At 40.7% G+C, this 15654-nt stretch overlaps 2 protein-coding genes across 3 annotated transcripts in view; one reads left to right on the forward strand and one right to left on the reverse strand.

Annotated features, from left to right (window-relative positions):
- The window catches only part of FHIT (fragile histidine triad diadenosine triphosphatase), a 34671-nt gene extending 34226 nt beyond the window's left edge, over positions 1-445 (reverse strand). The window contains exon 1 of the mRNA XM_066596190.1: positions 294-445. The gene's annotated coding sequence lies outside the window, so the exon portion shown is untranslated. The remainder of the gene's footprint in view (positions 1-293) is intronic.
- The window catches only part of SLC25A17 (solute carrier family 25 member 17), a 39392-nt gene extending 29465 nt beyond the window's left edge, over positions 1-9927 (forward strand). For both annotated transcript variants that reach the window (XM_066596185.1, XM_066596186.1), the window contains exons 7-9: positions 3690-3785; positions 8564-8646; positions 9770-9927. In XM_066596185.1, the coding sequence (XP_066452282.1) occupies positions 3690-3785; positions 8564-8646; positions 9770-9908 (318 nt within the window). In that variant the 3' untranslated portion in view covers positions 9909-9927. The remainder of the gene's footprint in view (positions 1-3689; positions 3786-8563; positions 8647-9769) is intronic.
- Positions 9928-15654: the final 5727 nt, after the last annotated feature.

Genomic DNA, 15654 nt, shown 5'->3' on the forward strand with positions numbered 1-15654 from the left:
GTTCGGGTCGGGTCCCGCGTCTTCTCGTCGCCGGATCCTCGACACCCGTCTGCAGGCAGCCTAAGATAAATGTGCCCCGTTTTGTGTGTACAAATATATATACTGTAGCAACCCGGGGATCATTCGCTCACATCACAGGTAGACACCAATGGGTTAAACTCCAAATTCCTATTTATTTTCACCTTCATAGCAATATCATCTTGCTTCAGCACAGCGCTTCATCAAATAAACTTTAATGTCCTTTTAAGCAAGGTTTCATATAGTTCAATAAACAGTCCAACTGTGTTTCTCACCCACTCTCCAGGGCAGCTTCATACAGTTGTCTTCATCTCAGGACTCACTCTGCTTTCCTCAAGAAGGTTTAACCCAACTTTCCTGAGGCACACGAATAGTCTCTTCAGCGTCCAGGTCTCTCTCTAGACCTCTTGCTGTCAGTCCAGGTCTCCCCTGGATCTGTTTCTGGCTCTCACAGCCCAGGTCCCTCTCACTGGACCCCTCTCTGGCTCACAGCCCAGGTCCCTCTTACTGGACGTCTCTATAACTTGCAGCCCACTTCTCCTCTAACTGTAGCAGGAATGCACACCTATATCCCACTTCCTGACCACACCTGTGGGTGTTTTCCCTTGTCTCAGGCACCAGACTGCCTGTCTGTTGCCCCCTACAGGCCATTCTCTGTAGTGCACCTTTACAATACACAAACAAACACTGTGGCTTATTAATTTCAACGCATCACAAATAAACAGGTTTTGTACTACTGGACATTGTTGCCAAATGAACTGAACCTTGATTTCCTTTTTTTTTTTTTTCATCGTAGTATTTAACCTTAGTAGTGATGACCGTATTCATTTTATTTATTCAATGTATTCATTAATGTGCTTGCCTAAGGCCAGGTTCACGTCTGTGCTGGAGCCTCCGTTCAGAGGTTCCATCACAGATCTGGCACAAAATACCGGAAGAAATAGCATGCGGCGCTTTTGTACAGTAAAATGCCTGCCAGCTGAGCAAAAACCGAACAAAGCCCATTATAATCAATGGGGTCCATTTAATAATACATTGGAAATGATAGCACTTCTGAGAGGAGAGAGTGGAACAAATAAGTGAAAAGCCAAAAATAAAATAGAAGGGACTCACCGTGGTGGAGACAACCCAGCTAAAGAAACAGATAGTAAAACTGGATCTGCAGATCCAGTAGACAGATCTGTCAAGAAGAAGGACCGTTTCTATCAGTTTATTTTGTTCCCTTTATATCCATTTCTAACGGGTCTACTTTGTATTCTCTCTTCTGCACATGCTCATTTAAAAACGAATCAGTTAAACAGCAACAAAAATAGGAACATTTGTGTTCAGTTCTGTTGCACATTAACTATAAACTGTAAATTAAAAACACAGGTTCTGTTTTCTGCATATTGCACAAGCAAATAGGTTTGTGTAAATCCAAACTTAGAGTCTAGTAACAAACTCATGCAATTTTGAAATTGCAGTTGCCAATGCAGTTTTTGCTGCAGTTTTCACCATTCCCAAACCAGCCCCTGTGAATACAGACTAATGTTTTTGCAAAATTTTCTGTTAAATGTTTGATTTGTGCAAAAAACAAAAATCTAATTGTATTGAATAGAATGCAGGCAACCTCTCAAAGCTAAATACGTTATTTGTAGAACTAGTTTAACCTGTGGCCTTTCCCAAAAGTATTCTGCATATTGCTGGTGGTGATGTTACCATGTAGTAACCTAGTATTTAAGGCCGAAAAAACACTTATGTCCATCCAGTTCAGCCTATTAACCCACAATGTTGATCTAGTGTAAGGCAAAAAAAAACAATAAGGTAGAAGCCAGTGTTCCACATTTAGGTGGAAAAATTCCTTCCCAACTTCAATTTAGCAATGAGAATAATCCCCATATCACAGACCCTTCTGAAGGTATTAGTGATTATTACATATGATATTGTAAACACTCAAGAAAGGTGTCCAGGCCCTCTTGTACTCTTTTACCGAGTTTGCCATCAACACATCCTCACGCGGAGAGTTCCATAGTTTCACTGTGCTTACAGTAAAGAACCCCCTTCTGTGTCAGTGTAGAAACTTTATTTCAAGGGTAGAGGGCACCCCCTTGTTACAGTCACAGTCCTGGGTATAAATAGAGATCTCTTTACTGTCCCCTGATATATCTATACATAGTTATTAGAGCGCCCCTTTGTTACAGTCCTGGGTATAATAGATGATAGGAGAGATCTCTGTACTGACCCCTGATATATCTATACATAGTCATTAGAGCGCCCTCTTCTTACAGTCCTGGATATAATAGATAATGAGAGAGATCTCTGTACTGTCCCCTGATATATCTATACATAGTTATTAGAACTCCATATTGTTACAGTCCTGGGTATAATAGATGATGGAAGAGATCTCTGTAGTGACCCCTAATATATCTATACATAGGTATTAGAGTGGCCCCTTGTTACAGTCCTGGGTATAATTAATGATGGGAGAGATCTCTGCATTGTCCCCTGATATATCTATACATAGTTATTAGAGTGCCCCCTTGTTACAATCACAGTCCTGGGTGTAATAGATAGTGGGAGAGATCTCTGTTCTGTCCTCTGATATATCTATACATAGTTATTAGAGTGCCGCCTTGTTACAGTCCTGGGTATAATAGATGGGAGATCTCTGCACTGACCCCTGATATATCTATACATAGGTATTAGAGCGCCCCCTTGTTACAGTACTGGGTATAAATAGATGATGGGAGAGATCTATGTATTGTTCCCTGATGAATTTATACATAGTGATTAGAGCGCCCCCTTGTTACAGTCCTGGGTATAAAGAGATGATAGGAGAGATCTCTATACTGAACCCTTATATACATAGTTATTCGAGTGCCCCCTTGTTACAATCCTGGATATAACTAGATGATGGGAGTGATCTTTGTATTGACCCCTGGTATATCTATACATGGTTATTAGAGCGCCTCCTACTTACTGTCCTGGGTATAAATAAATGATGGGAGAGATCTCTGTATTGTTCCCTGATATATCTATACATGGTTATTAGAGCGCCCACTTCTTACAGTCCTGGGTATAAATAGATGATGGAAGAGATCTCTGTACTGTCCCCTGATATATCTATACATAGGTATTAGAACGCCCCCTTGTTACAGTTCTGGGTATAATAGATGATGGGAGAGATCTCTGTACTGACCCATGATATATTCAACATGGTTATTATGTTGCCCCCTCAGCCGTCTTTTTTTCTAAACTAAATAATCCCAATTTTGATAACCTCTCTGGGTATTGTAGTCCACCCATTCCATTTATTACTTTAATTACCCGCCTTTGTACCCGCTCAAGCTCTAATATGTCCTTCTTTAGTACCAGTGCCCAATATCTCCACAATATTCCATGTGTGGTCTAACCAGTGGCTTGTAAAGAGGAAGAACAATGTTCTCATCATGTGTCCCTTGACCGCTTTTGATGCCCCGCCTGATCCTACTTGCCTTGACAGCAGCTGCCTGACACTAGTTACTCCAGTTAAGCTTACAGTTAACTAAAATCCCCAAGTACTTTTCCATGCCGTTTCTACCCAGTGTTTTCCTATTTAGTGTGTAATTTACATGTATTTCCTCTGCCCATGTGCATACTCTCACCCAGACCAAGCATTCTCATTTAATGTAATTTGTTTCCTCTTTTGTCAGCTTTCTTCTCTTCAGGTTTTTGTTATTGGAGCTGTTGCGAAAGCCATTGCCACAACAGTCACCTATCCTTTACAAACTGTGCAGTCAGTATTGCGGGTAAGTGCTAATCTAACAGTATTTTCAGTGTAAACATACACAATGGTGATCTTATACCCAAAAACACCCTGAAATTTATGATAGGGCTGCACCACATCTTTGACTACGACACACGTCGTGCCACTAGAGATCGCACAATTGTCCTGCTATATTGCAGCCTGATGTAAGTGAATGCCGTCACATTGCAGCTCATAAGCGAGAATGGATAATTGTATCCACGCTCCAAGAAGGAATAAATATATGAATGAATAACAATAAATATTGGAATAAATAGAAGTGAACTCACCTGGTTGTGGGGAACCCATCTAGATGACAGATCTCCACACCCAAGGTTCAGGTACACCTCCTAAATAATCACAAGCACCAATGCCCACCAGGTCTCAGAAGAGCATGGAGAGCGACGGCGGAGGTACCAGGGCCTCAGAACCTCAGTCATAAAAAGTAGGAATAAAGAAATAGAAAAAAGAGCAGGACCTTCTTCCTACTACTTTATTTCTACATTGCAGCTCATGAGCTACCGCTACCCTACAATCACTAGAAATCCATACTTGCTGGATCTCTTATGAACATCGGGTCGCAACATCTTGCAAGTCACTTGTTATTGTATTGTGTGATAACTCTTTAAGTTTTGTATGTTTCATAATATGATCTGTCTGATTTTTGTATGTACAGACCTGCAGGTTGGTGTTCTGCATATTTTATGATTGGTGGGCCAAATTTCAGGCCTTTTTTTTGTCTGTTTCTTTGTGTTATCTTGTCATGTTTTATATATTTTTTTCTAAAATGTAATAAAAACAGATTAAACATAACTTACATTGGGTTGTAATGTAGCGGTGCTTCAGTCAAAAGAAAAAAGATCCCCATGCTCCAGAGTCTCCGAGAAAGCAGCCGTATCTCCGTATCACATAAGTTTTTAAATTATTTAATATAACGCATTTCCTCAATCTTCATTTGCCTTTCTCAAGCATACAACACATCTATATATACACAAGTTACATCTATATATACATAAGTAAAAACACACTTACAATTTTCAACAAGCTCGCGGTGGACGCTCATCCTTCTTCCCGCCCCCTGTCGTCAGAGGGAATGTTTTCCTCTCACATGACCACATACGTCACTGCTTCTCCGTAGTGGAAAGCACTATGCGTTCCATGTATCAATTCATTCATAAATTTCACCTCTACTATAGCGGAGTGCTTTCTGTTATATTCAACCCATTATTATATCGATCTCTTCTATTTCTCACTACCATATACACTACATTATTATACTCGTTCTCATGCAATTATTATATAAAACTAATACTATTAAATACTAATAATTTATATAGATTATAGCAGTATAATTTTAAAATACATAAATACACAACTTTATATAAAATTTAATACCATTAAGTGTTAATATTCTATAAAGCTATAACAATATAGATTAAAATACATGTAATTCTGGACTACTACTAAAAAACTCCATATTATCATCATAACTAATATCTATCTAGACATCCGATCAAATTATTAATGGCATTATTATTCTAATAAATTAATAAATTTTTTCTAATATTTCATTTGGACCTAATGAATTCAGTGTTTTCAATTTAAAAATCCAAAACATCTCTTCTTCTAAACTGACTAACAGATTGAGATTGGACTAATTCTAGAGGTGTGACAGTGATGTGATTCCGCAAAGTGTCTGGATACACTGTGTTTTGAGAACCCCCTTCTAATATTGAACTCTGATCTTAATGTAGCGGTGCTATAATGCCATCTTTGACCAAGCAACGTGAGTTACAGCCAAAGTTGCTGAGTAGCCCCAGCCTTAGTGTAGCATTGGAAGTGAAAACTATCCATTTTTGCTCTTTACATATAAACCAAATTCAATATGTTTAACTTGCCTTATAGTAAACCGCAGAGGAAAATCAACTGGAACAAATCAATTTGCTTTGAGATTACTTTGTGGTTGGTTATAAAAAAATGTACATTAATTCCACTAAAATAAGTATTCATGCACACTGTCACATGAAGGATCCATGTTGTATGAATCTGTAGTATGGCACCATTTTTAAAAGTCCGTATGCATCATATATAAGGGAAATATTGCCTTTAGCAACACATTCTTTATTACACATATTTCTCCTTTTCTTCTTGGGGAGCAGTATAGTGTTTAATGAAAATAGCACATGACAGCAAGCAGAGTGTCCACGGGGTCTGCATTATGGATCTGTTTAGTCTATGTGCTGTTGTACAACACAGGAAGTAAAATGAGCCCTCGCACAACTACGTCGACGAAAAAGTTATTGTGCCCAGAAGATGGCAGCAGAAAATAATTTTTAAAAACTAAATGTACGTCAAAAAAAAAAAACTATACAAGTTTGGTATCGTAGTAATTGTACTGACCCATAGAATAAAGTTATGTCATTTTTGTTGCAGTTTATGCACCGTAAAAAACAAGCAGTTAAAGGGGGAAGTTGTGGATAGAGTATATCTCCCTACCAGGCTCTGAATCTGGACAAGGTGGCGATCCACTCCATAACTTTAGCCTGGTTCTCAGAAAGCTCAGCTGTAGGCACTGACCCCATTACTGGGGCATAAAAGACTGCAGGTCTCTGGAGTCAGTGTCTGACAAGCTGAGGAGGGAACACAACCTTACAACGTGGGCCTGAGAAAAACTCTTGAGCACCCTGCGTGGTGTATCTTTTAATGTGCTACGTTGAATGGACTTTTCTGTTGCTTTGCCTGGAGTGTGCTTTAAAGAATTAAACTGAAGTAAGTTTTATGCACTTTCTAATCCAGAGTGTCATTGCCGCCCCCACCCCCTGGAGGACTTTGTTACACAAGACACACTGAAAGATGGCAGAATGTTGTGTTTTTTTTTCATTTTACTCCACTTAGAATTTATTTTTAAGTTTTTCAGTACATTATATGGTGCCTTAAATAGCACCATTGAAAAATATAACTCATCCCGCAAAAAACAAGCCCTCATACAGCGACCTTGATGGATAAATAAAGGCGTTACGTTTTTTTAAAAGGAGGGAGGAAAAAACCAAAATGGAAAAAAACGAGGGCTGCGTCATTAAGGGGTTAATGTGAAGTGATCATAGAGAACTTCCAGGTTAAATCATGAGTTTCGAGGCGAGTCTAGTGATAAAATAGTGTTTCCCTAGCTATTTATTGACAAGTGTCTCCTTAGCACTGTGCATAGGGAGAAACCTGTCAATTAGTGACTGGAGGGCAGGAAGAACTCAGATATCATGAATATCATTAGACTTGCTTCTGACACCTCTGAAATCAATGGCTCTGGCATTATACTATACTGCAGTCAGGAAGGGCAGCATAAGAACCTCACAGGTTCCCTTTAAATATTTATGGATGAATATAATTATTGTTATTTTCTGGTGATGTTATTGTTACATTCCATGATAACAGGCGTTTCAGGATTAGTTTTTCGTTGAGGCACACATGGACTTCTGCAAATATGGATGCTTTCACATCTGCGTCTGTCCTTCAGTCTTCTTTTTTTTTTAATAAAAAAAAAATCCTGAAGTAAACTGGACCTATAGACAGCAATACATTTTTTGCTCTTAGGGCTCATGTCCACGGGGAAAATAAGAATTAAAATCCGCAGCGGATTTTAACTCTTCTCCCGCGCGCGGATCCGCACCCCATAGGGATGCATTGACCACCCGTGGGTAGATAAATACCCGCGGATCGTCAATAAAAGTGATTTTTAAAAAAATGGAGCATGAAAAAATCTGGACCATGCTCCATTTTTATGCGGGTCTCCCGCGGGGACGGCTCCCGCGGGCTTCTATTGAAGCCTATGGAAGCCGTCCGGATCCGCGGGACACAAAAATCATATTTTACTTACACGCTCCGGTTCTTCTCTTCGGCGCCGCGCCATCTTCTCTCAGTCGCGGCCGGATCATTTTGCTTCGGCCCGGCGCATGCGCGGGGCACGTCACCGACGTCATCATGCACATCCGCCGAGCCGAAGAATGAAGATCCGGCCGTGACGAGAGAAGATGACGCCGCCGCGAGGAGAAGAAACAGAGCGGATGGGAGGTGAGTTTATTCTTATTTATTGTTATTTTCAGCGCTCATGTCCGCGGGGCAGGAGGGACCCGCTGCAGATTCTACATGTAGAATCCGTAGCGGGCCCGATTTTCCCCGTGGACATGAGGCCTAAGTTTGTGTTTAGTTTGACTCAGTTCCATTCACTTTCTGTTTTTCTGAATGGAAAAAAAGCGCAGCTTGCAGCATTTTTGTTCATGTCCAAGAAAAATGAAAACACCTTTCCGTTTTGTTTAATTAAAGTCAATGATAGAGGAAAGCAAACTGTGGGCCTTCAATCTGCCTTCAGTGTTGAATGGATGCTTTTTATCAGCACACTGCAAAGCAAAACAATAGGTGACCTCAGGGGGAGGGAGAAGCCCAGCCACCACCCACCAGCCAGGAGTGTGTATTTTGTGCATTGTACTGGCTTGGAGAAAGAGCTCTGGTAGACCTCCCTGGGTAAAACATGTGGAGTGTGCAAGACCTGCATATCAGCTACTCTACCCCAAAAAAGGTATTTGTGTGCATGCATCAGTCTGCTTCAGTTTGTTATTAGTCCACATTCAGTTAAAAACTGATCAGCTTTAAAAGGACTCGAAACGCAGGTGTGAAACTACTCTATAATTTATATAAAAATGTAAATGTATTCATTTTGTATCACTGTAATAATATGTAAGAATATTTTCTTAGTTTTTGATTTTTTGCCGTTCTCACTCTGATTTGTAGTTTGGCCATGAGAAACTTAATCCAGAAAAACGAATTTTAGGAAATTTATTCAGTATCATTCATCTTCTCAAGCAACGCATCAGGTATGCTTTGTCCATTTTTGTAATACAAAATCAAAAAGTAATAATCAAAATAAAGTGAGTAGGCTGCTGAAGAAAGGGTTGTAAAAGTGATACAAAGATTTGATTCATGGACATTCTGTACATACAATGCGGGTGCTGGTTATCTTTATGTGCGCACATACACTGAGTATTTGCGCACGCAGAAAAAAAAGCAGACATGCTTATTGAAATGGTATGCAAATATGCATATATGTGTATGTGCGCCCACCCATCCATTTTGGTGCCCCACTGCAGTGCGTAATACGCAACAAAATAGGTCATGCTGCATATTTTTCACAGGACTGCGCATTGTGTGAAAATTAAATACGCTCATGTCAACAAACCCATTGAAATCAATGGATTCCATTCACTGTGTATTACACTTGCAAATATTGCGTGCATAGTACGCTGCGGAAATGCACTCAAGGAACGAGCCTTTAATATACAATTACAATTGACCCTTTTGAAGGCAACTGTAAGGCTGATTTGGTCCTCAGTGAAAATAAGTTCGACACCGCTGTAGAGACTATCATCACTCACATCAATCTCCATCTTCATTGGCGATCACTATCTACATTCCCATTCTGAGACACACACATTAGTGCCAATATCCTAGGTAGCCAATAACCTGTTTGTATGTTTTTTGGAGTGTGGGAGGCAACTGTAGTACTCAGAGGAAGCCCACACACACACTGGGAGAACATAGAAAACCTATGCAGATGTCATCTGTAAGATTGGAACCCAGAACCCTAGTGCTGCACCCCAAGAGGGCTACTACAGGGCCATTGTGCTACTACTGGAAACGTGCTCTTATGGTAGAGAACTGTATTTCTAATGTTTTGTGCTATTTGCTTTATTGGTAGACTTTTGCTCACATTGTGCTGTAGTTAGCTCTAACTTTATTTCATGCAGATTAAAAACAATTTTTTAGCATTTTGAGAAATCTGCTTTTTTCCTCTAAAGGTTGGAATTGCTGTGAAGCACACTGTTAATGAAAATGCAATCTAGACAATTGTAGGAGATAATTTTCCATTTTTGTTTATAGAGTCAATGTAAAGTTTAGTTTGTTATTCATGTATTGTGTCACATGTTTGTGTTCTTCTAGGCGTCTAGGATTTTTGGGCCTTTACAAAGGTTTAGAAGCAAAGCTCCTTCAAACGGTCTTAACAGCCGCACTTATGTTCCTTGTGTATGAGAAGTTGACCACACTGACATTTCGAATTATGGCTCTAAAAGGCAAATAAAGAAAGTGAAATATTGTAATTCGCAGCTGTGCCGCCTCCTTCTTCTCGGACCACACTACTTTATACGCTGAACGCTAGAACATTTTCCTAATAAAAAAGGTCTTTTTAAATCCGCTTACATGTTTTTCCTGGATCAGGATTCATAGTTCTGCACTCAGGAACTTGAGGGAGGTGCTAACTGAAGGGAGATGCCCACATCTAATATAGCAGAATGTAAAGCTTCAGCAGTCATATTCAGCTTCCTCTCCTAATAAGAGGCAGGCATACATTTTCTTGCTAAAAAGTGTTTCTAATAATCCAAAAATAGTTTGCGCTCCCCTTCCGAGGTTTGTGCTGTGATATCCCCCCAGCTGCTGGCTCCAAACTATTCATTTGGGAACTACGAAGTGGATAGAAAGTTCCTACAGGAAGTTGGAGCTCCGCTTGCCATGGAGCAAGAAAACGTCATCCAAAGATGCTATACTTAAATCCATAAAGTAATACAAAACTTTTCAAGTTAGGATCTGACCCTTTCTTAGTTAAGCACACTAATTGCACAGATGTAACAGAGACTGAGTCCCATTGAGGTTTTCTTTGGAGGTCATGTTACCATTATATGCAACAAATTTATCACAATGTTGCATACTGATGATAAATTAGTTGCATCCTTGAATATGTAAATAGATGTGAAGTCACTTTTTATGTCACCACCCCAGTTAAGTGAGATTGCAGCAAATTTTACAACTTTTTTAAAAGTTGCAATCCTTGAATCTGTCTTAAAAGTTTCCTTCATTCAAACCCTGCCCCCCCCCCCCCTCCTTTTCTCTGCAATTTCGCAAATTTTTGAGAAAATTCCTGCATGAGCAAACATATGAGATTTTTTTTATGCCACAATTCTCACGGAAACTATTTTCTGAATTCTCCCATAGTGCCTAGAAAGGTACACACAACTCTGTGGCTAGCATTCAGATTTGAGTGATTGTTGCTGAGGAGTCTGATTGGTTTATGGATGCTAAAAAACATTTGTGTGTGAGATTATAGGAGTTGCCAACCAGAACTTTTAGGAGCTTCATATCAAATTTAGTTTTCACCTTAACCAAAGACTAAGATATGCCTTAGGTGATCCTCCTAACTAAATAAAGCCTGTGATATTGGCACTAGACATCACCTTCTGTCTACTTTACAATGTGAGCTCAAGCTAAACCATCTTTTAGGCCCAATGTCCACAGGCGGATCGAATTCAGCATGCGGGAGCCGGCAGCGTAATCCAACCATCCACATGCCTGAGGACACTGCTTACCCATCTGGTTCTTTTATTTTCTTCACGCGGATGTGTGCGGAAGTTCTTGCCGGCACACTGCCACACATTCATATTTGCAGTTTTGTTTTTTTTTTTAACTCCTGCTTTCCCGCGGAATCCGCGGCCTGTCCGCAATTCAACAGTGGAAGGGCTGCGGATCGGACAGCTTCCATTGACTTCAATGAAAGTTGTCCGTGTTGGAACCGCACTGAATTGGAGCATGCTGCAATTTGTTTTGCTGACCAAAAGGTCTGCTAAACAAATCCGTGTGCTTTACTTCATGTGCTGACGCCTATGCTTCCCTACGGGCGGCTTGATTTGCAGATCTTCCATGCGGGTGACCCGCACGGATTCCGCTAATCAGATCCACGCATGGACATTCGGCCTAAGTCTAAAGCTTAAAGCTAGAAACACTCATGCAGCTATTTATTATATACATATAGACATGAGGTGGATTCTCCTGAGTATATAAACAGAGACGTGTGCTGGATTCTCATGATTATATACACGTAGAGGTGAGGTTGATTCTTCTCAGTATGTACAGAACGTGAGCTAGATTCTCAGTATATACAGAAGATAAGGTAGATTCTCCTGAGTATATAAGCAGAGATGTGGGCTGGATTCTCCTTATTATATACACATAGACGTGAGGTGGTATCTTCTGAGTATATAAACAGAGACGTGGGCTCGATTCTTCTGAGTATATAAACAGAGACGTAGGCTTGATTGTCCTGATTATACACATGTAGATGTGAGGTGGATTCTCCTCAGTATATACAGAAGGTGAGGTGGATTCTCCTCAGTATATACAGAAGGTGAGGTGGATTCTCCTCAGTATATATAGAAGGTGAGGTGGGTTCTCCTCAGTATATACAGAAGGTGAGGTGGGTTCTCCTCAGTATATACAGAAGGTGAGGTGGGTTCTCCTCAGTATATACAGAAGGTGAGGTGGGTTCTCCTCAGTATATACAGAAGGTGAGGTGGGTTCTCCTCAGTATATACAGAAGGTGAGGTGGGTTCTCCTCAGTATATACAGAAGGTGAGGTGGGTTCTCCTCAGTATATACAGAAGGTGAGGTGGGTTCTCCTCAGTATATACAGAAGGTGAGGTGGGTTCTCCTCAGTATATACAGAAGGTGAGGTGGGTTCTCCTCAGTACATACAGAAGGTGAGGTGGGTTCTCCTCAGTATATAAACAGACGTGGGCTAGATTCTCCTTATTTTATACACATAGAGGTGAGGGATTCTCCTTAGTATGTACAGAAGGTGAGGAAGATTCTCCCAAGTATATAAACAGACTTGTGAGGTACATTCTCCTGGGTATGTACACAGAGGTGAGGTAGATTCTCCTCAGTATGTACACAGAGTTGAACTGGAATCTCCTCATTATATACACAGAGAGGTGAGGTAGATTCTCCTCTGTATGAACACATAGAGGTGAGGTAGATTCTCCTCTGTATGAACACATAGAGGTGAGGTAGATTCTCCTCCGTATAAACACATAGTGGTGAGGTAGATTCTCCTCAATATATAAACAGACGTAAGCTGGATTCTCCTCAGTTTTTACACACAGAGGTGAGGTAGATTCTTCTCAGTATACACATAGAGGTGAGAAAGATTCTCCTTAGTATAAACACGTAGAGGTGAGGTAGATTCTCCTCAACATATAAACAGATGTGAGCTGTATTGTCCTCCGTTTTTACATGGAAAGGTATATTCTCAGTATATACACACAGAGGTGAGTTAGATTCTCCTCAGTATATACACAGAGAGGTCAAGTCGATTCTCCTCAGTATGTACAGAAGAGGTAGATTCCCCTCAGTATATACACATAGAGGTGAGATAGATTCTCCTCCGTATCAAAGTGCTAACAACAACTTGACCATCTTTCCATGTGTGAGTTAAATGCAGAGCCTGACAGCACCTGTGAATGGCAGTTACCAGCTATTAGCTCTGCCCCCTGATCACACGACTGTGGTATCATCACAAGTCATTTATCCTTGTGCACTGAATGGTAGATTATGGGTGGACTACATCTTCCACAGCCCCCTGCGGCCTCAGTTGCTATGAATACAGCAGTCCTCAGTTTGGCAGTTTGTAGATGGTTGTGAGACAGCTGGACACCTGTGTGGAGACTCCAATGAATGACAACTCACTGATGTCTACATACGTGGTGCATATTGACCAACAGCAACATTGAAGCATAGTCCTTTGCCACTATCTTCACATCTTCTGAACATTATATCATGTCATCTCAAGTGCTAATGCTGCCAACACCAGTCCAGTCTTCATCTAATCGTCAACCGTTGTCCAGTGTTGTAAGAAGTTGTCACTGTCGTGCAAACATGTCACCACAGAGGGTTCAACACCGCCATGAAGTTAATGCAGCTTACATAATACAGCGACAAGCCGCGATTTCACCTGAGCCACCACCTGGAGTTTCTAAAGGACGTGCAGCAGATATGCGGAAAGCTATGAGTGAATATGTCTCTTCAGCGAGCTGCTGAAGTTCGTAAATTACGTGCAGCTAATATGCAAAAGTAACGTATCAGAGCTGTGTGTGTGATGTGCATGTAGCAGAATTGTGTTGTGCATTGCACACCAGAAACATGGGTACTATAATTTCCTAATAATTACTAGTATACATATGTATCGTGTTTTTTCATGGATTTTCGAGCTTGGAATTGAATAATCAAGTTGCGACCCCTTCACTTTTCCGATTTAGCGAAAGCCCTCAGTCAATGACTCACTCGCTGACTTGCCACTAAGGCCGCCTGCACACGGGTGGAAATCCCGCGGCGGTATTTCCCGCGGGATTTCCGCCGCTGAAAGTCTGCATAGGAGTGCATTACAATACGCACTCCTATGCAGACGGCCGCGGTTTGGCCGCGCGAAATCTCGCGCGGCAAACAAACCGCGGCATGTCCTATTTTTGTGCGGGGCTCGCACTCACCCGGCCGCCGGCTCCGGTCTGCGCATGCGCCGGCTGCGCGGCAGCCGGCACATGAAAGAGCCGGGGCCGCCAGGCGCGGGTGAGTACGCGCTCGTCTCTGCAGGCTCTCGGGTCGGGTCCCGCGGCGAGAATTCTCGCCGCCGGATCCAACCCGCTCGTCTGCAGGCGGCCTAATTCTTGAACTTCCCAGTGTCATATAAACTTGAAATTTGACACAAACATTCTTTAGGTCCTAAATCGGAAAAGTGAAGGGGTCGCAACTTGATTATTCAATTCCAAACTCAGTACGTTCCTGATGATCCGCTCACACGTAGCGGTGAAACGCCTTGAAAAGTGATACAGAAAAGAGCCTATTATTGCTAATAAACATCGAAGTTTTATTATGAACTTCATCTCCCTATGAGGAAAATATAAACATCGAAGTTTTATTATGAACTTCACCTCCATACAAGGAGAATACATGTACATCAAGCTTATTTTTGCCTAATAAATAAAGACACAAATAAGTCCATCAGTGCTCATAAACAATTGAAGCTTTATTATAAGGTCTATTTTCTTACTGGGATAAGATATACACAAAAGGAACCCAGTACTGCAAAGCAGAACACGCCATTTAATTCCCAAATTCTTACACCGGTTTGCACTACGGATATGCATATTTATCCGTAGCTTTATCCACCTAACTGAGTGTAAACCAGGACATTTGATCTATGTACATGATATATTCGTTATTGTTGTCCCTTTTTGTTTAATGTCTGTGGCCATGTTATTTATTTTTAACTAAGAATTTAATAAAAATCTATGATATTTTTAACTGTCTAAACTGTGAAGGGCATTTAAGTTAACTTAGACTTCATTGCCTCTGTGAATAATAAAAATAAAAAAATTAAAAAAAAAAATATATATATATACACATATATACACTAGCTGATATACCCGGCTTCACCCCAGTTAATTTGGTACAGGTATTTATGTGTTGTTGACATGGAAAATTTTAAGAAGTCATAGGTACTTCAGAAGAACCGAGGAATAAAACTTGTATACACATAGAGGAGCGTTAGATTCCCCTCAGACTGCATGTACTGATGTCCCTCTGCAAAATGTGCCACCCCTCCCGTTCTCACTTTTAACCCTTAAAAGGTAATGCCCCTTTTTATTCAAATTTCCCCCCAGTAGGTGTTTTAGAGGTTTTTGTTTGTTGAAATCCACTTCTAGTGAGAGACTACTTATTTTTGAATTGTGTTGCGTCCAAGGTTTTAGATTGCTAAGGACAATAGATTTAGGGTAGGATTCTAAGTTGGGAAGACCCAAACCTCCTTGATGTCTGTTTAGTGTAAGACTAGATAGTGCTGTTCTTGTTTTTTTTGTTTTGCCATATAAAGTTGAACAGCTGTCTTTGGAAGCTGTTTAAAGAGAGTTTTGGGATAGGTATAGGTAGAGTGTGAAAGTAATGCAGAATTTTTGGTAAGATCATCATTTTATATACAGCGACTCGGCCTAACCATGAAAGGGAAC

Source organism: Eleutherodactylus coqui, chromosome 3 (genome assembly GCF_035609145.1).
Source record: "Eleutherodactylus coqui strain aEleCoq1 chromosome 3, aEleCoq1.hap1, whole genome shotgun sequence".
Taxonomy (NCBI): Eukaryota; Metazoa; Chordata; class Amphibia; order Anura; family Eleutherodactylidae; genus Eleutherodactylus; species Eleutherodactylus coqui.